This window comes from Scyliorhinus canicula, chromosome 1 (assembly GCF_902713615.1).
Source record: "Scyliorhinus canicula chromosome 1, sScyCan1.1, whole genome shotgun sequence".
NCBI lineage: Eukaryota > Metazoa > Chordata > Chondrichthyes > Carcharhiniformes > Scyliorhinidae > Scyliorhinus > Scyliorhinus canicula.
Window position 1 is genome coordinate 41,370,352 of NC_052146.1, and position 24,666 is coordinate 41,395,017.

Sequence of the window (24,666 nt, forward strand, 5' to 3'; positions counted from 1 at the left end):
CCGAAACCTCCCTATATCGTTTATCTCCACATACCTCTGAATGGCCTCCCCCACCCCCACACACACACTTCCTCCTCCGCTAATAGTCCTACATCTAATCTCCCAGTGCGGGCGCTGGCCCCCCATCCTTACTCATCCGTATATCCACCCAATGTGGGGCATGATCCGACACTACTATCACCCAGTACTCGGCTCACCAGCCCCGTCTACAACGTCCTATCCATAACGAAAACGTCAATCAGAGAGTACACTTTGTGTACATGGGAGAAAAAAGAAAACTCTTTTCATCTCGGCCACCCAGACCTTCACAGATCTACCCCTCCCATCTGTTCCATAAACCCCTTTAGCTCCTTCGCAGCCGCTGACACCCTCCCTGTCCTCAAACTGTACCGATCCAGCCTCAGATCGATAAACGTATTAAAGTCGTCCCCCCCCCCCCCCCCCGATAATCAGCCAATGCGAGTCCAGATTGGGGATCTGCCCCAGCATCCGCCTCATAAATTCTACATCAAGGCATCATGTGGCACAGTGGTTAGCACTGGGACTGCAGCGCTGAGGACCTGGGTGCGAATCCCGGCCCTGGGTCACTGTCCATGTGGAGTTTGCACATTCTCCCCATGTCTGCATGGGTTTCACCCCCACAACCCAAAGATGTGCAGGTTAGGTGGATTGGCCATGCTAAATTGGCCCTAAAATTGGAAAAAAAATAATTGGGTACTCTAAATTTATAAAAAAAGTAAACTCTACATAATCCCAGTTCGGTGCATAAATGTTCACCAGTACCACCAGCATCCCCACCAACTTTCCGCTCACCATAACGTATCTGCCCCCCCCCCCCCAGTTTGCCACTGTGCACCCCACTTCAAACGCTACCCACTTATTAACCAGGTTTGCTACTCCCCTTGTTTTAGAATCTAGCCCCGAATGGAGTACCTGCCCTACTCACCCCTTCCTCAGCCTAGTCTGATCAACCACCCTCTGGTGTATCTCCTGTATCATTGCCACGTCCGCCTTTAAGCTTTTCAGGTGCGCGAACACATGGGCCCTCTCTCATTCCATGTGATCAGCTGGTTGGGGGGCGCACACCCAATACACCACCCCCCCTGCCCTTCCTAGGCCAGTCCCCAGCCCGCATCCCGCACCTCTTCAGGCTCGTCCTCGGGCGCCCACCGTCATCGATCCCTACCCTGTCGCCATTCGTCAGTCCCTCCCCTGTCAGCAGACTTCTACCTCCCTCACTCTCCCTCGCCCCCCATAACAAAATAACAATCCCAACCCCCATCAACAAACTTATCACCTGCTTACCCCCCCCCCCCCCCCCCCCCCACAGTGCTTCCGTGAGCTAGCCTGCCCAGCTAGCCTGGTACCCCCACCCATGGCGCCAAGCATCCTACCCCCCCACTGATTCCCCCCCCCCCCCCCCGACCATCCTCTCTGTACAAACTTTACAATCCCCAACAAACACAAAGAAGAAAAAGCACCCACCAGCCCCATTAAGAACAAAACAGACCCCAGAACAGAGCAAAGACCCCAAACATAGTGCAAAAGTGGTTCATACAAACCTAAGAAAATCAAAATACAAAATATAAACATTCCCTCCAGGGTTCAATGTCCTCCTTCTCCTGCCAGTCCATTGTCTCTGATAAAGTTCATCGCCGCCTCTGGCGACCCAAAGTAGAGTTCCTGGCTCTCATACGTTACCTACAGATGCACTGGGTACAACATGCCAAGCTTCACCCCATTCTTAAAAAGGGCCGACTTAACCTTGTAAAAGCTCACCCGCCTTTTGGCCAGCCCCGCACCCAGGTCCTGGTAGACCCACAGATCGCTGCCTTCCCATGTACAGCGCCTCGTCTGCCTGGCCCGCCTCTGTTCCTTATCCAGGAACCAGTACAATCGCAACACCATCGCCCCCGCGGCTCATTTCTCTGCAGCTTCCACATATGCGCCCTGTTCACCTTCAAGGGCCGAGAAAACACTCCTTCAACCAGCAGCTTCTCAAACATTCGTGCTACATATGCACTGGCATCCACTCGCACATTGCCCTCCAACAGGCCAACGATCCTCAAATTCTGCCTGCACGATCTATTCTCCAAGTCTTTCACTTTGTCCTGCAGCCTCTTCTGATGATTGCGCATTAGCCCCATCTCCGCAGCCATCGAGGTGAGCTGCTCATAGTACTCTCCCACCGCCTCCTCCACCTTCGAATCACCTGGCCTTGGGCCTCTAACCTCAATTCCATGCGGTTAATCCCCGCCTTTATAGGATCCACCACCCAGACCAGGTCCTTCAAGTATTCCTTCCTCTGCTGGGTAAACTTTTCGTGCAGAAAGGTCACTAGTTGATCCGTCGACCACTGGGCCGACAAACTCGGACCCTGACCCTCTGTCATCTTCCCCTGTGCCACAGGCTCCAAACCAGCTGTCAACGAATGTTCCCTCCTTTTTCAACCATTTTTGGTCCATGAATACATAAACCGGTGCGATACTCTTTTATTCCACCTCATCTGCACCATTTACCATCACGTTAGTCGAGGAAAAGCTCCAAAAAGTCCAGCATGAGTGGGAGTCACCAGTTGTGCGACCGCTCACACCATGGTCGCCAAAGGAAAAGCGTCTCTTTCACTTATTGATTACCTTTCTGTGAAGTACTCGGGGCATTCTACTATGTTCAGGGTTCTCTGTAAATGTAAGTTACGGTTTTAAAATAAATTTAAAGTGCCCAATTTATTTTCCAATTAAAAGGCAATTTAGCATGACCAATCCACCTACCTACATAGCTTTTGGATTGTGGGGGTGAGACCCACGCAGTCCAGGGAAGAATGTGCCAACTCCACATGGACAGTGACCCAGGGCCGGGATGGAACCCGGGTCCTCAGTGGCATGAGGCAACAGTTTGCATCAAAGCCGAATATAATGATACCTGATGATTGAATAATCAATCTAATAATGGCAACAGCAAATCCTACAAAAAAACAGTTATTAAATCAGGGTTGATCCTCCTTTCGCTTTTTTAAAACTTCAGTGATCAAATTTAACAGTTGACTATATAATTTGCTTGGTTTTGTTTGTGTGCAATTCTTTTAGATGGAGGAAATAAACTATCCATTTAAAATAGAAATGTTTTCTGGGCAAAATTGTGCATTTATAAGTGCTGCAGGGCGATATTAATGGTGGCTAATGATTTTTTTGTTCTATGATGGAAAAATAACTGCAAAGGAGCCACATGTGAGCAGACATTTTGGAAAAAGACTCCCGTGCAGCATGCGAATGGGGAATTGGATTTCAGTGTTCTCAATTAGGTTTGGAATATTTATGACATGATCACAAGTTTCCTCAGCAGTTGTACATGGTGAAATGCGACCAGCAAAAATCATTGGGTGTGCATGTCTGTTTACTGCATTTATGGTGAAGCTGCAAGTCTAACTCCTGCTTCCCTTTTATTTGGGGAGATTTAATAGAGGCTGGTTTAGCACAATGGGGAAACAGCTGGCTTGTAATGCAGAACAAGCCCAGCAGCGTGGGTTCAATTCCCGTACCAGCCTCCCCGAACAGGTGCCGGAATGTGGCGACTAGGGGCTTTTCATGTTAATTTCATTGAAGCCTATTTATGACAATAAGCGATTATTATTATTTGTGGGATTACAATTCTATGCTTGCACTGTTCCTATTGCACTGTTTAATGTAATGCTTTGTCTATGCAGAACTTTTAATTGTTTTCAAAAATGGAATTGATATTTCTAGGAGAGATTTGAAGTTTTTCAACACGCCCTACCACGCTGAAGGTTTAGTCCTTACCCTTTTATTAATGTCAAACCTAGGTGGAAAAGAAAGATGCTCAGTTAAAGATTCTGAAAGACCATTGACCTGAATTGTTAACTTTGTTTCTTTTACACAGATGCTGAGCATTTCTAGCATTCTCTGTGAATGATTTCTAGTTCCTTGTACAGATACTTTGTTACTTGATGTTCTAATGAAACTGCACTAGTTGCAAAAAGAAACAATTTGAATTAAGATTTCTGAATGGTATTAATGGACATGCCTGGCTTTTGTTATATCAGTCAATGTCTATTCCGTTGGAATACTTTCATTACATGAACTGATTTGATATAGCTAGTCATGTGAGCTCACAACAGCTATTTATTTTGCCAAAGTTACATTGCTCTCTGATGCAGCATAATAAAATTCTGCTCATCATTTTCAAGTTATCAGTCAAATGTTAACATCTGAGCTATCTTATGGCTAATGCTGCAAAATTAGAAATCTTTTTAAAGCGCCAAAATCTTCTAAAAGTTTTTTTCACAGCAGGTGCAGTTATGTTGAAATGTTGTTAAACTATCTCCTCAAACTGGTCTCGCATCACTCTCCAGAATTTAGTTATGGTGACTGAACTCCCTGTTACGCAATAGTTAATGTGCTGAATTAATGAGAAAGATGCAGATTCAATGATGGCTGATTCCTTCTGTGTATCTGCTAAATCTCAGATTCTTCGACCAGTATATCAATTAAAGTTTTACCCAGGTGCCTTTAGTTGCAAGATGGACAAAGGACAAACACAAGTAAAGGTTCAATAAGTTTATTAATAATACTATTAACCCTTAAATTACCCACATAAAACAAGCGGATACCCCAGATTCAAGTATACTACCCGCAGTGATGACGTGGTAGACTATGGATCTGATTGCTGGAATTCCTCTGGCCTGTCTTCACAAAGGTGGTTCTCACTGGCGGTCATCTCGCACACCGAGTCTTTGCTGCTGGTGTGTCTGAGATGCGTACCTTTATCCCCCTCTCTTCCTGCCTTTCCAGAAATGCTTCTGGCCAATGAGGTCTCGGGAAGGGGTCCCAATATCCAGTGGGTTTCTTGATGTCTGCCTGACATTGGGGCCCACCCCCAGGTATCCATCTCCATGGTGCTGCTTACATGTAACCTGTTGCCATATAAGGTAACGGCAGGAACTCTACATGACAGAAAGTCTGGCCCGATCTGGGCTTCCAACAATAGGCTGGTGCATTTCAATGGAGTGTGATGATTTCTTGCTGGGTCGCAGTCGAATGGGATGATCTTTGATGGGTGATTGATGCGACAGGCCCAGACGTGTTTCTGTGTCTTTGTATATTTGACCTTAGTCAAGTCTGGCCTGCCTAAGGTTTGACTGTTTGATTTTAATATGCCCAATTCTTTCATTTAGGATATCCTATTTAATTGGCCTTAAAACCAGGCCCTGCTTATATTACCACAGAATCCTAAACTTGGCCTTTTCCCTGTAACCCTACCTAGGGACAATTTAGCATATCCAATCCACCTAGCCTGCACATCTTTGGACTGTTAGAGGCACCTGGAGGAAGCCCATGCAGTCACGGGAAGAATGTGCAAAGGCCACACAGATAGTCACCCATGATCGAAATTGAACCTAGGTCCCTGGTGCTGTGAGGCAGCAGTGCTAACCACTGTGCCACCCAGCCAGCTTCAAGGGCTGTTTCTCAATCCTAACCCTTTCCAGCATAGAGCTAGTGAATGACCTGCCGACTTCTTCTGAGCCCTAACTGCACAGAGCTATCAAACAGCTCCTTGGACTTCTCCAGAGGCAGCCAACAATATTTTTGCTGCCTCAAGCCGGCTAACAGCACCACCTTCTCAGTATCATCGTTCCCCTGCTGCAGAACATTCCCTTCCTGAACAAAAACACAGATATATTGAAACCCTAGAACTTGCTTAAGTTCTAACCATCTCTATGACGGCGTCATTTTCCAGAGCTCATTGAATGCTTCTCAATTTGCTGTAGCTTTAACTCCCACAATCAAACTACTCTTGGCTGCATTTCATTGCAGTGTAGACACCTTGGGCGGCATTCTCCCCTACCTGGCGTGACGGAGGGTCCCGGAGTAGGGGAGTGGCGCCAACCACTCAGGTGTCGGGCCTCCCCAAAGGTGGGGAATTCTCCCCACCTTTGGGGGCCAGCCCCGCGCCGGAGCGGTTGGCACCAGAAGACTGGCGCAAAAAAACGGCGCCCCTGGCAGCGGGGCTGGCCGAAAGGCTTTCGCCGGCCGGCGCATGCGCGATGTGGGGTTCTCTTCCGCTTCCGCCATGGCGGAGGCCGTGGCGGCCGCAGAGGAAAATAGTGCACCCAGGGCACTGGCCCGGAGTCTGAGCGGGGGGCCCCGATCGAGGGCCAGGCCACCGTGGGGGCACCCCCCGGGGTTCGATCGCGCCGCTGATCCCACCGTTCCAGAGGTGGTTCAAACCTCGGCGGTGGGAGAGGCCTCCCAGCGGCGGGACTTCGGCCCATCCGGGCCGGAGAATCACCGTAGGGGCCTCTCCGATCGGAGTGGCGAGATTCCCGCCACCGCCTCTTCCCGGGTGGCGGAGAATCTCTGCCACGGCGGGGGCGGGATTTTCGGCGGCCCCAGGCGATTCGCCCCGTCTGCAATTCTCCAGATACGTAAGTCTGCTTGTTGTTTTATGGTTTTGCCTCTCGAGCTATTAACCCCTTAAGTCAACATGGCCCCTTCCTGTAAAGCATATTAAGTCTTCAAGTGCTTGATTTGCATTTCCCGTTTTCTACAGGTAAACTTTCATCATCCCAGAACTAAAAATTACCTCTAAAATATTACTATTATAGTGGTATTATTACGTATTATAGTATTACGTATTATAACGTATTACAGTGACGTATTATAATTATTATATTATTATTTATAGTGGTATCTATAATCTCTGGACAATTTCTGCTTATTTACTTTCTTATCCATATTATTTACAGGGAAGAGAAGATAGAACATCTCCAATAAACAGAGGATCTGAATCACAACAAAACCAGGAATATGTAAGTGTTACATTTCTGGGGTTTGCGCTTGACATTCTACTATGAATTTGCATCATTGGTCGATTTTGCATTCCCTATGAGCCAGCCTATTACTTTAGTTGCGCAACATCTAGATGAGCCATAGAGAGACATAGGGATACTTTCTCTGGTTTATTGGAACATATCACTTGTGCCTCATGGATTTCTCTACTTTAGGCAAGTGAATTGAATATAAACCATATAGAACTTGAGGCTTAAGTTACAAACCAACATACTACTTATTTAATGTAGATAAAAAGCAAATCGCTGCGGATGCTGGAATCTGAATTAAAAACAGAAAATACTGGACAATCTCAGCAGGTCTGACAGCATCTGGAGAGAAAAGGAAGTTGCTGTTGCACGTCTGGATAGGAACATAGGAATTAGGAGTAGGCCTTCGAGTCTGCTCTGCCATTCAATCAGATCATGGCTGATCTCTTCCTGGTCTCAAAGTCACCTTCCTACCTGTTGCCCATTTCCCATTAACCTTTTTTAAAAATCAGAAATATATCTATCTCTCCCCCCCCTCGCCCCTCTGCATCCTTCTAAACTCCAACGGGTATAAGCTCAAACGGTTTAATCTCTCCTCATACGTCAACCCCTTCACCCCCGGAATAAATCTGGTGAACCTCCTCCAAATTGCCTCCAATGCCACCACATCCTTCCTCAAATAAGGAGAACAAAACTGGACACAGTACTCCAGATGTGGTCTCACCAACACCCTATACAATTGCAACAATATTCTCTACTTTTATACTCCAGTCTTTTTGCAATAAATGCTAACATTCCATTTGCTTTTCTTATTACATGTTGTACCTGCATACAGACTTTCTGCAATTCATGAACAAAGACACTCAGATCCCTCTGCCCAGATGCATTATAAATCTGCTTTCCATTCAGATAATTTGCCTGATTACTTTTTCGGCCAAAATGGATAACCTCACACTTATCCACATTAAACTCTATCTGCCAAATTTTGGCCCATTCGCCTAGCCTTTCAATATCTGTCTATAAAATCTGTATCTCCTCTTCACTGCCTGCTTTTCCACCTATTTTAGTATCATCCACAAATTTTGCTATGTTACACTCTGACCCTGCTTGCAAAGCATTTATATAGATTGTAAACAGTTGAGGTCTGAGGACTGAAACCTGCAGCACCCCACTAGTTACAGTCCGTAAGTCAGAGAAGGACCCATTTAACCCGACCCTCTGCTTTCTGTCAGTCAGCCAATCCTCAATTCAGTCTAGTATTCTACCCCAACCTCCTGTGATCTCACCCTCTGGATCAGTATTTTATGCGGCACCTTGTCAAATGCCTTCTTGATACATCACATCCACAGGTTCCCCATTATCCACCTTGCTGGTTACGTCCTCAAAGAACTCGAGCAAGTTTGTCAAGCATGACTTGCCCTTCATAAAACCATGCTGACAATGATGGATTGAGCTATGTCTTCCCAAATGTTCAGTCATCTCTTTAATGACCAATTCCAGCAACTTCCCCACCACAGAGGTCAAGCTAACCGGTCTATAGTTTCCTACTTTGCCTCTCTCCCTTTTTTTATAGTGGAGTTACATAAGTGTGTTTCTAATCTACCGGGCCCTTTCCAGAATCCAGGGAATTTTGAAATATCATATTCAATGCATCCACTATCTCTGTTGCCACCTCCTTTAGTACCCTAGGGTACAGGCCATCAGGTCCCAGAGACTTATCTGCCTTTAGTCCCATAGTTTATTCAATACCTTCTCCCATTATCCTCTTATCAAGAAGACAGAGGCAAAATATTGGTTCAGTGCCTCGGCCATCTCTGTGTTCCCCATTATTACCTCACCAATATTGTCCTCCAAAGGGCCAACATTTACTTTAGCTATTCTCTTCCTCTTTATATATTTATAGAAGCTCTTGGTAACAGTGTTTCTGTTTTCTGCTAGTTTCCTTTGATGACTCTTTGTCAAATATTTAACGTACACCAGGTATAAAATGATTTATTTACTTTAATTTGTGAACTTGTTGTTTCAACAGGACCCAGTCAGAAACTTACTGATAATGTGAACATCCCTCATCAATAACAATTCATGCAGTTGGTCTGGATTTCTATCCACATATAATACAAATCAGATCATGCCCTAATGTGAGGATATGGCCAGTCTGTCCACTAAATTCTCTCCGTAACTATACGCATACAAGGTTATCAGTTAATAGTCAAATAAATAATCTACGGCAAATATGTATTTTGTCATTGACTTCAGCTTACATTTAAGGAAATAGTTGTACGTAGACTATTTGAATAAATTGTGGACTACTTTAAACCTTGAGACCATAGTGCATCCCATTTAAACATGGAAAGTGGAGGGGATGACAGGTTCTAAATTTTCATGACTCAGAAAGTTGTAGATGGACAGAGTACACTAAATTTTATTATAGCAGATAGAAGTAGTTTATCTCACAAATGCATTGGTTCAGACATTGTAACTAAACAGCACATACCATTCATCATACTTGGACTTTCCACTGATGTTCGATAGGTTTTTGTACTGTGAAATAATTAGAATGCAGCAATAGCATCACCCTCTACTGGAAACCTGGGAACAGGGCAAGCAATGGTCTTTCTCCTCAATGAGAGTGAAGAATTCTTACCGGGGCGCACAGAGATCAGGAAGCGTACGTTTTAAAAATTCTGTTTCGCGAGGTGACCATTGCTGTTAAGGCCACAATAAGTTGCCCATTCCCAATTATCCTCAAGAAGGCGGTGGCCAACATCTTTTTTGATTTTGGCAGTGGGATCCACGCAGACGCGGGGATAATGTGCAAACCACACACGGACAGTGACCCGGGGCCGGGATAGAACCCGGGTCCATGGAGCTGTGAGGCAGCAGTGCTAACCACTGCACCACCATGCTGCCCACAGGAAGTGACTTATTTGGCCCATCATTCCAAGCTTCTGACCTGCTCTTGTAGTCAATGGTTACACACAAAGATGCTGATGCTAAGAGAATGGTAATGTTGTGGAATATCTTGCATGTGGGCACCGACTGCCTAAGGATCTGTGGAGTTATGATTGGTACTTAATAACCTGACCCGGAGAGGCCCGCCTAGACCTATCGGCAGATAGAGGAGAGCAGAATCGACATGGAGGCCCGACCAGCCTACTTGAAGGCCCGATTCCAGGAACGTCCGACCAGACAACCAGTGTTTTTTTAAATATAAATTAGAGTACCCAATTCATTTTTTTCTAATTAAGGGGCAATTTAGCATGGCCAATCCACCTAGCACATCTTTTTGGGTTGTGCGGGCGAAACCCACGCAAACACAGGGAGAATGTGCAGACTCCACACGGGCAGTGACCCAGAGCCAGGATCGAACCTGGGACCTCGGCGCCGTGAGGCAACAGGGCTAACCCACTGCGCCACCGTGCTGTCCTGAGCCAATCAGTGTTGGAACCAACCATGTGATCCAGCTGAACCTGACCCAGGAAGATAAAAGCAAATTACTGCGGATGCTGGAATCTGAAACTAAAGAGAAAATGCTGGAAAATCTCAGCAGGTCTGGCAGCATCTGTAGGGAGAGAAAAGAGCTAACGTTTCGAGTCCAATGACTCTGTCAAAACTAACAGACAGAGAAAGTGGGAAATATTTATACTGTGGAGTGAGAATGAAAGACGAGTCTTAGCCACAGAAACCCAGGGGAACCGGGTGCTAATGGCCACAGAAACCAAGGGGAAAGAGTGCTAATGGCAGTCCCCAGAGGACAAAAGATGTGAAAGGTCAAACAGCAGGGAAATTATCAGAGGATGAACTGTGGATGTGGGGGGAGGGGAAGGGGGGAGCAAAGAGGAGAAATGTGAAGGAAAGGTGGACAAGATTGGGGGGGGGGGGGGGGGAATTAAATATATATTAAGAAAGAAAGAAATGGTAAAAGACAGTTAAAATGAAATGGAAACAAATGACCCAACTAGACCATCCCAGCAACCCAAACCCAGACAAAACACCCCCAAAACGACGAAGACCCCACGCGAGGACACAAACGATCTGAAAGGTAGAATTCCGAGGCCCGACTGGATTGCAAACATGTTCCCCCGGTTGACTGGATCACAAACATGACCCCCCGTTGACCCCAAAATCGTGACGAGTCCAGGACCCTACTAGACACAGCCACTTACCCGCTACAAGGTCAGACTTCTGTCATTTTCCTGGGACTATCCAGAATACGTCATCGACCTAGGAAGTGAGGGAAACGTGCAGGTCTGCAAGTGAGACTAAAACAACGCAAAATCAAGTCTCCTCTCCCCAGCATACTATAAAATATCCAAGCGATCGAAAACTAGCTTAACGCTAGACTTGCCTCGCCGAGGGATGTGTGCTCTGTTTCACAGAGTCATGACTCACTCCTGCCTCACCAGACTGTGCCATACAACCTGACGGCTTCTATATACACTGGATGGATCATACGGTGTCATCGGGCAAAGCGAAGGATGGAGGGGGTTGCCTCCTCATCAACTCCTCCACGGGAGTTCACTTCTGCCATCATCGCACCAGTCTACATCCCACCACTGGCGGAAGTGAAGAAGGCACGTGATGAATTGCACACCGCTATAAATAACAGTGAAACAGAATACCTGGAGGCCTTGTTTATCGTGGCCAGGGACTTCAACCAGGCCAATCTGAAGAGCTTACTGCCAAAATGCCATTCCACCAACACATCTCCTGTCCCACTATGGACCCCCACCCCCACCAGGGACCCCGGTAACATTGACCACTGCTACACAAACATCAAGGATGCCTCCTGATCCATGCCCCAACCGTACTTCGGAAAGTCAGATCACAAGACGGTGCTCCTTCTCCCAACATATAGGCAGATGCTTAAATGGGAGACTTCGGTTAAGAAGGATGTCTTATGTGCGCTATGTTGGTCCAAGGCAACAGAAGAGATTGCATGCCAAAGAAGGTAGGACGTACGTTCCCCAAATGGAAAACAATGGTTTGATCCCTACTGAAGTCCAGGTCTGAAGCGTTCAAGACAGGTGAGCCAGACATGTACAAGAACTCTATATATGACCTCCGCAAAGCCACTAAAAGAGGTGGCGGGGGAAAATAGCAAACGCGTCGTGGTAATTTACCAAAATTCACTGGACTCTGGGGCGGTTCCGGCACATTAGAAAACAGCAAATGTGATACCACTGTTTAAAAAAAGGAGGTCGACAAAAGGTGGGTATCTATACTTCTGTAGTGGAGAAAATGCTTGAATCGATCACCAAAGAAGAAATGGTGAAACATCTGGATAGTAATTGTCCCACTGGAATTCTTTGAGGCCATTACGAGCGTAGTGGATAATGGGGAACTGGTGGTTGTGGTATATCTTGATTTCGAGAAGGCATTCAACAAAGTGCCGCACAAAAGGCTGCTGCATAAGATAAAGGTACATGGCGTTACGGGTCATGTATTAGCATGGGTAGAGGATTGGTTAACTAACAGAAAGCAAAGAGTGGGGATAAATGGGTGATTTTCTGGTTAACGATCAGTGGCTTGTGGTGTGCCTCAGGGATCAGTTTTGGGACCGCAATTGTTTACAATTTACATTGATGATTTGGAGTTGGGGACCAAGTGTAATGTGTCAAAGTTCACAGATGACACTAAGATGAGAGGTAGAGCTAATTGTGCAGAGGACACAAAGTCTGCAGAGGTATATAGATAGTTCAAGTGAGTGGGAAAAGGTCTGGCAGATGGAGTACAATGTTGGTAAATGCGACATTATCTACTGTGGTAGGAAAAACAGCAAGAATTTTTTTTTAATGTATTATATTCCAAACTTATAGGAAAGGTTACAAAACATAAACAACTCTGGGAGCAAAATCCCCAGCACACAACTATACAGTTTGTACAAATATTTCCCTTTTTCACCGCGCCCACGCAACGAACAGCTCCTCGAACACGACCATGAACATCCCCCACCTTGCCTTGAAGCCCTCCGCTGAACTCCTTAATTCGTATTTGACCTTTTCCAGCCGAAAAAAGTCATAGCGGTGCCTCAGCCAGGCCGCCACGCCAGGGGTGGCGACACTGCTGACCACTACTCCAACAGAATTCTTCGTCGGGCAGTCAGAGAGATGAAGGCCACAACATTGGCCTTCATCAGCTCCAGCTTCTCCGATATCCAGAATATCGCCACCAAAGGGTCCACTTCAACCACCCCCCCCCCCCCCCCCCCCCAAGTATTCTTGTTAGCACTGCAAACACCCCCGCCCAGAATCACTCCAACTTTTCGCAGCCCCAGAACATATGTGCGTGATTTTTACTGGTCCCCGGCCACACTTCTCACACTTGTCTGCCACTTCCTGGAAGAACCCACTCATTTTTGCCCGAGTCACATGTACCCTGTGTACGACCTGGAACTGTATCAGGCTTATCGTTGCACACGAGGAGGCCTCACTCCATACTCCCCAGTTTATCTCCCTTCCCAGCTTCCTCTCCCACTTCTCCTTAATCTTAACCACCTGCTCACCTCCCTGCTCTTCCAGCCACCCATATATGTCTCCGATCCTGACCTCCTCTTACACATCCGGAAGCAGCAGTTGCTCCACAGGGTGTACCTCGGCAACCTGGGGAACTCTTTCCAAATGTTCCGCGTGAAGTCCCTTACCTGCAGGTACCTGAACTCACTTCCTCTTGGGAGCTCTACCCTCTCCTTCAGTTCCTCTATACTGGCAAACCCCTCTTCCAGGTACAGATCACTCACCTTAACGAGCCCCACTGCTCTCCACCTCCTATACATACCATCTATTCCACCCCCCCCCCCCCCCCCCCAAGCTAACCGCGGTTTGCACAGAGTGGCATCAGCACCGTCATCCCTTCTATCCTGAAATGCCTCCTCAGCTGGTTTCAGACATTTACTGTGGTCTGCACCACCGGGCCTTCTGCGTATTTCCTTGGCGCCATTGACAATGCTGTCGTCACCATAGCCTTCAAGCTGGACCCCATACAGAATTCTTCCTCCACCCTAACCCATTCTGCCCCCTCTCCTTCCCACCTCCGTCTCACCTTCTTCATGTTCGCTGCCCAGTAATAGTGTAGCAGGTTCGGCAATGCCAACTCTGCCTCTGTAACAGGGTCCTCTTAATCCTTGGCACCTTCCCTGCCAATACAAACTCTGAGATAATCATATCCAGTTTTCGAAAGAAGATCTTTGGTACAAAGATTGGACGTGTCAGGAATATGAACAGGAACCTCGGCAGAATGTTCATCTTCATCACATGGACCCTCCATGCAAGAGTCAGGTGCGATGTATCCCTCCTCTTCAGATCCTCTATAGATCAGTAAGCTTAACATCGGTACTGGAGAAAACGCTTGAATCCATTTATCAAGGACTTTATAGCGGAACATTAAACAAAGTAGTGGCAGGATCAGTCCGAGACAGCATGTATTTATGAAGGGAAAATCGTGCTTGACAAATCTGTTGGAATTCTTTGAAGATGTAACCAGTACAGTTGACAAGGGGGAGCCAGTCGATGTGGTATATTTAGACTTTCAGAAGGAGTTTGAAAAGTCCCGCATAAGAGATTATTGTGCAAAATTAAAGCGCATGGGATTGGGGGAAATGTATTGAGGTGGATAGAAAACTGGTTGGCAGAGCGGTAACAAAGAATAGGGATTAATGAGTCCTTTTCAAATTGGTAGGCAGTAACTAGTGGGTTACCACAGTGATCGGTGTTGGGACACCAGCTATTCACAATATATATTAATGATTTGGATAAGAGAACACAATGTAACATCTCAAAGTTTGCAGGTGATACCAAGTTAGGTGGGAGGGTGAATTGTGACGAGGATGCAGGGATCCTACGGCATGATTTGGACAGGTTGGGCAAGTGAGTAAATCAATGGCAGATGCAGTATAATTTCGATAATTGTTAAGTTATTCAATTTGGAAGCAAAAACAGGAAGGCAGATTACTACCTGGGATCAAGGCTATGGGGAGAAAGCAGGATTAGGCTATTGAGTTGGATGATCGGCCATGATCGTGATGAACGGCAGAGCAGGCTCGAAGAGCCAAAAGGCCTCTTCCTGCTCCTGTCTGTGTATCCTCCTTAACCTCCTCCACCATCTTTGTTAGATGCCTTTTATGTAGCATCGGCCACTCCCTCGTCACCTGAATCCCCAGATATTTAAACCTGTCTCTGGCCACCTTGAATAGCAACCCCCCTAGGTTGGCTTACCGACCCAACTCGTTCACCGGGAACACTTCACTTTTCCCTTTTTAGCTTATATCCCGAGAACGCCCCAAACATCCCCAACAGGCCCATGATCCTCTCCGTGCTCTCCAGCATTCCAGAACATATAGTAGTAGGTTGTCCACATATAGAGACACCCGGTGCTCTCTTGGTCCCCTCGTAATCCCTTGCCACTCTGACCCCCTAAGAGCCATTGCCAGAGGCTCTATCGCTAGCGCAAACAACAGTGGTGACAGTGGTCACCCCCGCCTTGTTCCCCTGTGCAGTTCAAAGTTTTGAGAGCCCACGTCGTTGGTCCACACACTTGCCTTCGGTGCCATGTATGACATGCCACAAAGTGCGGCCCAAACCCGAACCTTCCCAGGACTTCAAACAGCGACTGCCACTCCACCCAGTCAAATACCTCCACGTCCATGGACACTGCTACCTCTGGTTCCTGAGCTCTCAATGGGGTCATGACCACATTTAGCAGCCTCTTTATATTACTAGAAAGCTGCCTTCCCTTTACGAAACATCTGGTCCTCCGTAACCACCCTCAGGACACATCCTTCCTGACACCAACTTAGCCAGTACTTTCATATCCGTATTTAATAGCGATATGGGCCTGTATGAACCACATTCCAACGGGTCTTTCCCCTTTAGTATTAATGTGATTGTTGCCTGCATCTTCATCTCCGGCAGCTCCCTCTTCTCCAACGCCTCATTAAACGCCCTCCAATAGATGTGATGTCAGGCCTGTCGTTAACGCCTTATAGAATTCCGCCAGGTAACCATCGGGTAACTGTCCAATACCTCCCTCAGCCCCAAGGACTCCTCTAGTGCCTGCCTCTTCTCTTCCTCCAACTGTGGAAACTCCAGTTTGTCTAAGAACTGTCCCATGTCCCCCTCTTCACCCCTGGGTCCACCCTGTACAACACCTTATAATAATCCCTAAACACCGCGTTTATCTTCCCCAGCTCCGACAGCACATCCCCTGCCCCAGCCTGTATCTTCAAATTTTCCTGGATGCGGCCCACTTCATAACTGATGCAATTTTTTACTCCCTCTGTAGTGGGCGCCCTCGAGTACTCCCTATCTCCCTCAACTATCTTGTTCATTAGCCGTTCATATTCATCCCTCTTTTCCCTGTCCGCATGTGCCTTGAATGAGATAATCTCCCCCCAGACCACCGCTTTTAGTGCTTCCCAAAATGTGGCCGCTGACACCTCTCAATTCTACATAATCTTTAATCACAGCCCACACTTCGCAAAACCCTCTCATTTGCCAACAACCCCGATTTGAGCCTCCACTCTGGCCCCGTCCCGATCTAAGCTGAATCTCCAGCCAATGGGGAGCATGGTCCGAGATTACTATCCCCGCGTACTCTCCCCCTCCACACCAACCAAACCTCCCGGCTCACCACAAAAAAGTTGAGTCTTGAATACACCCTATAAACATGTGAGAAAAAGGAATACTCCCTTCCCCCTGGGTTCTTGAAGTGCTACGGGTCTACCACACCTATCTTTTCTATAAACCCACCCAGCTCCTTTGCCATTCGTATCCTACCCATTGACCTGGGGCTCAATCTATCTATCCTCGGTTCTAGGACACAATTTAAAATCTTTCTCCCCCCCCCCCCCACTAATCAACTGGTGCGTTGCCAAGTCTGGGATCGCTACCAGCAACCCCATCATAAAACATACATTGTCCCAATTTGGTGAAAAACAATCAACAATGCCACCGGTATCCTCTGTCATGTCAGAGTACCTTTAAGAAATGAGTGTTTATCAAATAGCTGTCGTGGGTGTACCTTTAAGAAATGGGTGTTTATCAAATAGTTGCAGTGATGGCCGAGTGTGGGTGGAGCTGGGTTTTGGTCTGTGGCTTTTTACTTTCGCTTTGAGCTAAAAGCTGGTGTGTGTCTGTTTTAGTTTCGTTTTCAGAGTTGGAGCTGCATCCAGCCAAATAAGGTGTAATTGTGATCTCTCTCTGCATGTAAAGAATGTCTTCAGATCACTTGCTAATTTAAAAGTGATAACTGCTCTCAGTAGAGAATTTAAACCTGCTGTCTTTGTTAAAGAGGATATTTGTCTTCTGGATGTTGCTAGGAAAGATTAAGGGTTACTTGTAGAGTACTGTATTCTTTGGGGGGAGTATGAATTGATAGTTGCTAAAATGTTTACTGTGTGTTTATAAAATGTTAACTGGATTCATAGAATAAACATGGTTTTGTTTTAAAAGTACTTTAGATCTCTGTAGATCACCTGTCGAGTGGGCCCTTGTGCTCCCCATCACCAAAATCTATTAAAAGTTGTGGGTCAGGTGAACTCCATGATACACTTTGGTGTTCTCTAAACCCTGGCCCATAACACCTCTCTATACCCCACTCACCATCACAAATCTCCCACCTAGGTCCCTCACTTTCTTCGCGCTCACAAAACCCATTTTCTTGCTCATCAAAATGACCATCCCCTGCGACTTTGAATCAAACCCCGAGTGGAAAACCTGTCCCACCCATCCCTTTCATAGCCTAACCTGGTCCTTCATGTCGAGATGCGACTCCTGCAGAAAGACCACATTCACTTTTTAACTCCATAGGTGCGCAAATACCAAGAGATCTTTTTACCAGTCCATTGAGCCCTCGCACATTCCATGTTATCAGTTGTACGGGGGGCTTCCGCCTCCATTCCCCTCTACCATCCGCCATTCTCCCCTTTTGGCTCTAAGACCGTTATTATTACCCAGTACCTGGCCCATCCAAGGTGGCCCCTTTCTCCGCCCCCGACCATGTTCCTTCTTCAACCACGCCGCATCACATCTCCCCTCCCCCATGGTCACCTCTCTCGGCCTTCTCCCCCACTTCACTTCGTTCATCAACATTACTTGCCAGCGTGGCAACTCCTGCCCAAAGGCTCCTCCTATTGACCCCACTCTCACCTCTTTCTTCTATGAAGAAGGCTCCCTGCTGACCTCCCCCTCCCCCACCCAAACAGACTCATCTCGAACCACAGGTCACCTTCCCCATAAACAGACAAGCGGGGTGGGGGGGGGGGGGAGACACACAACCGACCCCATACACACTTTTCACCCCCGCTGCCCTTTGTCAACCCAACAGAGAAAAGAAGAAAACCCCCCGACATCGGAGGAAAATAAATTCTCCATTATTCCAGAGTGCCAGCACCTCTGCCTCCCCAGTTTATGTTCCTTGATAAAGTCATTGGCCGCTTCTGGGGTCTCAAAATAACATTCCTGGCCATCATAAGTCATCCATAGTTTCGCCGTGTAGAGCACCCCAAACCTGATCTGCCGTTGATATAACACCATTCCTTGGCTCTATTGTACCCTGCACGCCGTTTTGCCAGTACAGCTCCAATGTCCTGGTATATTTGGACCTTGTTCCCCTCCCGTTCGCAATTCCGCTACTCCCTGGCCCACTGCAAGATCTTCTCTTCCTCCACAAACTTTTGGAGTCTCACGATCACCGCCTGTGGCGGCTCCCAAGCTCTTGGCTTCTGCCTCTGAGCTGTGCATTCTGTCCACCTTAGGGGCCTCGTCAAGCACCCACTCGGCCACCAGCACCGCCAGCATCCTTGAAACATACCTCGTGGCATTTACACCTTCAGGCAGGCCAACTATTTGCAGATTCTGTCTCCTCAACCTGTTCTCCTGCTCCTCCATCTTTACTCTCAACGTCTTGCGAAGGTCTCCTAAGAGCCCCACCTCCGCCTCCAGTGTCACTACTCTATCGCTGTGTTCACAGTTCACCCTCTCAATCTCACGGATTTGTGACCCCTGACCCTCCAGACATTTTTTCCACCCACTCCATTGAGCCTTCAGGAGTGCCACAGCCCCTTCAATAGATTCTCCTGCATCTCCTTTCTCGACTGGCGGAATTCTTTTTTGATGAAGGCCATCAACTGTTCCACTGGGGGTTTCCAACTTGCTCTGACCCTTCTCCCTCTGCCATCTTTCCACTAGCTGCTGCACCACAGGCCTCTTCCAACTCCTTGGCCAGGTGTTACACATTCTGGCGGGTTTAGTAACCAGCAGACATGCCATTCGACTTCAATAACACTTTATCGTGGAAGTTATACCCAATTTTGGGTAAAAAGAGCTCTTTTCTTCACCTTCAAGCAGGAGCTGTCCTATATGTAAACCCCTCACACCATGGCTGCCATCGCAATAACAGCAAAATGGACTATTATTTAAATGGTAAAAAAATCGCAGCCTGTGGGATCTGGGTGTCCTTGTGCACGAATCGCAAAAAGTTAGTTTGCAGGTGCAGCAAGTAATTAAGAAGGCAAATGGAATTTTACCCTTCATTGCTAGAGGGATGGAGTTTAAAAACAGGGAGGTTATGTTGCAGCTGTATAGGGTGCTAGAGAGACCACGCCTGGAGTTCTGTGTACAATTCTGGTCTCCTTACTTGAGAAAGGATGTACAGGCACTGGAGGGAGTGCAGTGGAGATTGTTTGCCGAGTTGAGAGGATTAGTTTATGAGGAGAAACTGAGTAGACTGGGACTATACTCATTGGAATTTCGAAGAATGAGGGGGGATCTTATAGAAACATATAAAATTACGAAGGGAATAGATTAGATCGAAACAAGGAGGTTGTTTCCACTGGGGGATGAAACTAGAACAAGGGGGAATAACCTCAAAATAAGGGGGAGCAGATTTAGGACTGAGTTGAGGAGGAACCTCTTCACCCAAAGGGTTGTGAATCTGTGGAATTCCCTGCCCAGTGAAGCAATTGAGGCTACCTTGTTGAATGTTTTTCAGGCAAAAATAACTAGATTTTTGAACAGTAAAGGAATTAAGGGTTATGGTGAGCAGGTGGGTAAGTGGAGGCGAGCCCACAAAGATCAACCATGATCTTATTGAATGAGCAGACTCAAGGGGCCAGATGGCCTACTCCTGCTCCTAGTTCTTATGTTATCAGGGATGCCAAGAGACAATACTAGACTAAGTTAGAGTCACAGACTAATGACACGTACCCTCATTGGTTGTAGCAAGGTTTAAACAATATAACAGGCTATAAGTCAAAGCAAAGTAGAATCTATGGCAAAAGAACACCCCGCCCCAATGAACTCAATGCATTCTATGCTCGTTTTGAGCAGGAAACAAACAAACTGTTGTCAACGGCCTTAACAGCCTCAGACACATGCATACCAACAGCCTCAGAAGTCAGACGACCTTCTTGAAAGTGAACCCACGGAAAACAACGCAACCTGACGGAATCTCTGATCGTGCATTCAGATCCTGCATGGACCAACTGGCGGGTGTGTCCGTGGACATCTTCAACCTCTCCCTACTCCGTTCCGAGGTTCCCACTTGCTTCAAGAAGACCACAATCATACCGGTGCCAAAGAAGAACCAGGCAACATGCCTCAATGACGACCATCTGTTGGCCTTGACATCTATCATTATGAAGTGCTTTGAGAAGTTGGTCAGGAGACACATCAACTCCATGCTCCCAGACGCCTTGATCAACTGCAAGTTGCATACCACCACAACCGGCCCACAGCAGACACCACCTCCATGGCTCTATACTCATCCCTGAAGCATCTTGACAACAATGACTTCTATGTCAGAATCCTATTCATTGACTACAGCTCCACCTTCAACACCGTAATCCCAGCCAAAAGGGCAGCACGGTAGCATTGTGGATAGCACAATTGCTTCACAGCTCCAGGGTCCCAGGTTCGATTCCGGCTTGGGTCACTATCTGTGCGGAGTCTTCACATTCTCCCCGTGTGTGCGTGGGTTTCCTCCGGGTGCTCCGGTTTCCTCCCACAGTCCAAAGATGTGCAGGTTAGGTGGATTGGCCATGATAAATTGCCCTTAGTGTCCAAAATTGCCCTTAGTGTTGGGTGGGGTTACTGGGTTTGGGGATAGGGTGGAGGTGTTGACCTTGGGTAGGGTGCTCTTTCCAAGAGCCGGTGCAGACTCGATGGGCCGAATGGCCTCCTTCTGCACTGTAAATTCTATGGTAATTCTATGGTAAAAACCTAGGACTTGACTCCTCCCTCTGCAATTGGATCCTCGACTTCCTGACCTATAGACTACAGTTGGTAAGGATAAACAATGACACATCCTCCACGATAGTCCTCAACACCAGGGCCCCGCAAGGCTGCGTACTTAGCCCCCTACTATTCTCCCTGTACACAAACAACTGTGTGGCAAAATTCGGTTCCACCTCCATCTACAAGTTTGCTGATGACACGACTGTAGAGGGTCAGATCTCAAACAAGATGTGTCAGAATAGGAGGAGGATGGAGAACCTAATAGCACAGTGCAACAACAACAATGTCTCCCCTCAATGTCAGCAAAACTATGGAGCTGTTCAACGACTTCACCCCTGTCTGCATCAATGGTGCCGAGGTGGGGATGGTTGACAGCTTCAAATTCCTCGGTGTACACATCACCAACAATCTTTCCTGAACCACCCACATCGATGCTACGACCAAGAAAGCACAACACCTATACTTCCTCAGGAAACTAAGGAGATTCAGCATGCCCACATTGACTCTTACCAATTTTTACAGATGCACCGTAGAAAGTATCCTATCTGCCTGCATTACAGCTTGGGTATGGCAACTGCTCAGCCCAAGACTGTAAGAAACTACAGAAGAGTAGTGAACACAGCCCAGTCCATCACACAAACGCGCCTCCCATCCATTGACTCTGTCTATATATCCCACTGCCTTGGGAAAGCGGGCAGCATAATCAAAGACCCCTCCCCAAGGTCTTCTATCAGGCAAAAGATACAAAGGTCTGAGAATACATACTAACAGATTGAAAAACAGCTTCCCCGCTGTTACCAGACTCCTGAATGACCCTCTTATGGACTGAACTGATCTCTCCAAACTTCTCCACTGTGTAGCACTACACTCCATATACTTCACCCAATGTATTTACATTGTGTATTTATCATATGGCCTATATTTTTCATGTATGGTACGATCAGCCTGGATTATACACAGAACAATACTTTTCACGGAACCTCGGTACACGTGACAATAAATCTAAATCTAACCTAATGTTATGAAATCATCAGTGAACATCCCCGCATCTGACTTTATGATGGAGATAAGGTTATTGATGAAGTAGCTGAAGATGGTTGAGCCTAAGACTCTACCTGGAGGGTAAGATGTTTGGCGCCCAATAACCACAACCATCTTCCTTTGTGAATTTAATCATTGGCGAATTTCCCCTGATTCCCGTTGACTTCAATTTTGTCAGGGCTCCTTGATGCCACACTTGATCAGATATATTTATATAAAATCATGTACAAAGAAGCAAATAATGATGGAACTAAGGGAGAGAAATGAGAGAAAAGGTTGGAAAGAATACAAATACAATATGAAGAAACACCTTTAAAAGTAAAGTGCTAGAGAGGTTGTTTAGAAGCAAATTAAACCTGCTATTAAATATTCACTAATGAACAAATTTAAACTTCTGGCTTTTTAATGGATAGCTAGTGGTAAGTAGAAGTAGTAAGAAACGTAATGATGTTGCATATGTGAATACCAAGTCTCTTGGCAAGGTGCTGTTAAATCGAAGCTCGTGAAGCAGCAGTACAATTCTGACAGCAATATACTGATTTCCATGGTTAACCTTACATGTGCAGTTGCTGGAGGTAGGTGTCCCACTCAATAACAGTTGGTAGCCTCACTTATTTTTTAACGGCAGAATCTGAGCCATTATGATGAAAACTACATGGGTTGGGGAGGGGGGGGAGGGTGAGAGAATCAATTTTAAACCTAACAAATCAGCTTTTATGTAATGCATCTTGGATAGTCAGTAACTAACTTTTACAAAAAAGGCCAGCAATGTGTGCAAATGCAGATATTTCAATTTTCATGCATAATGGAGAAAGCAGAGTAGCTCAAGTCCAGGGTAATAAGTTCCTTGAGAGTACGTTAAAAAGTTTTCAGATGCATTAAGTTTTAGAATCACCAGAATGACAGGAGATATCGGTCAGACTTGTTAATGTACAGAGGGAACATTCATCCAACATTGATTGTAATATTATCAAATTCATTGTTGGGCTTGAAAAGGAGAAACCTAACATGGGCCGGGATTCTCCCCTACCCGGCGGGGCGGAGGGTCCCGGCGTAGCAGAGTGGCGCCAACCACTCCGGCGTCGGACCTTCCCAAAGGTGCGGAATTCTCCGCACCTTTCGGGGCTAGGTGCGCGGCGGAGTGGTTTCTGCTCCGCCGATGGCGCCAACGGCCTTTGGCGCTATGCTGCCCGGCGTCGGGGCTGGCCAAAAGGCCTTCGCTGGTCCGCGCATGCGCCGGTGCATCAGCGGTCGCTGATGTCACCACCGACGTATGCGCGGTAGGGGGGGTCTCATCCACGTCTGCCATGGTCGAGCCAGTGGCAGCGGCGGAAGAAAATGAGTGCCCCCATGGCACTGGCCCGCCCGCCAATCGGTGGGCCCTGATCATGGACCAGGCCACCGTGGGGGCACCCCCCGGGGTGCCCGATCGCCCCGCGCCCTGCGCCCCACCCAGGACCCCGGAGGCCCGCTCGCGCCGCCAATCCCGCTGGCAGCAGAGGTGGTTTAAACCACATCGGCGGGATTGGTCTGTCAGCGACGGGACTTCAGCCCATCGCGGGCCGGAGAATCGCCGCGGGAGGCACGCTGATCGGCGGGGCATGATTCCCGCTCCCGCCGATTCCTGGGAGGTGGAAAATTCTGGCCACGGAGGGGGCGGGATTTACGCCGGCCCCGGGCGATTCCCCGACCCTGCGGAGGGGGTCGGAGAATTCCGCCCATTGTTACTAAGATTCTGGATTTTTGCTAACTTGAACGGGATGAGCCAAGCTGATGACAGCAAACTAGTCAAAACCTGTTATTTGGGTAAAAGTCAATTAAACGTTGGCACAGTTCTCTGTGAGTTCGACTCTCTGCTAACTTAAGTGTGGTTACTCTATCTGACTGAACCAGACTAGCTCTTAGCCATGTGGTGGAGGTGTGAGATTGTAACAACACCCTTGACTGACTCTCTAGATCAGGGGTGGGCAAACTACGGCCCGCGGGCCACATGCGGCCCGACAAAGGTTTTTATGCGGCCCGCCAATGAGGTGCCCGGAATCATAACCGGCATTTTTGAAAAGCCGCCGGGGAAAAGCCGCTGAAGTAAATGTGCTTATTCAATAAGCGCATTTACTTCAGCGGCTTTTCCCCGGCGGCTTTTCAAAAATGCCGGTTATGATTCCGGGCACCTCATTGGCGGGCTGCATAAAAACGCGCGTAGTGGGGTGGATGAGTGGGGCTGTCTCATTGGTCGGTTTAGTTGGGTGTGCGACCAATAGGAGTCCAGGTTACAAACAATAAGCCTTATTATTGTTTGTAACCTGGACTCCTATTGGTCGCACACCCAACTAAACCGACCAATAAGGCAGCCCCACTCATCCACCCCACTATGCGCGTTTTTATCGTTGACTCGGCTAGGCTGTGCTTCTGTCAGTGTTAAGGATCAGCACAAGCAACTTGACACCTGATTTCAACAAACTGGTAAATGACTGCAGTCAGATGCATCATTCTCATTGACATTGTTCTGTTACTGAGTTACTTTGTTTTTCAAATAAATGTGCTTTTTTTTCTTTAAAG

At 47.3% G+C, this 24,666-nt stretch overlaps 1 protein-coding gene across 4 annotated transcripts in view; it reads left to right on the plus strand.

Moving 5' to 3' along the window:
• rnf34a (ring finger protein 34a) overlaps positions 1-24,666 on the plus strand; it is an 85,781-nt gene that overhangs the window by 47,228 nt on the left and 13,887 nt on the right. For all 4 annotated transcript variants that reach the window (XM_038789470.1, XM_038789461.1, XM_038789480.1 and 1 more), the window contains exon 4: positions 6,764-6,826. In XM_038789470.1, the coding sequence (XP_038645398.1) occupies positions 6,764-6,826 (63 nt within the window). The remainder of the gene's footprint in view (positions 1-6,763; positions 6,827-24,666) is intronic.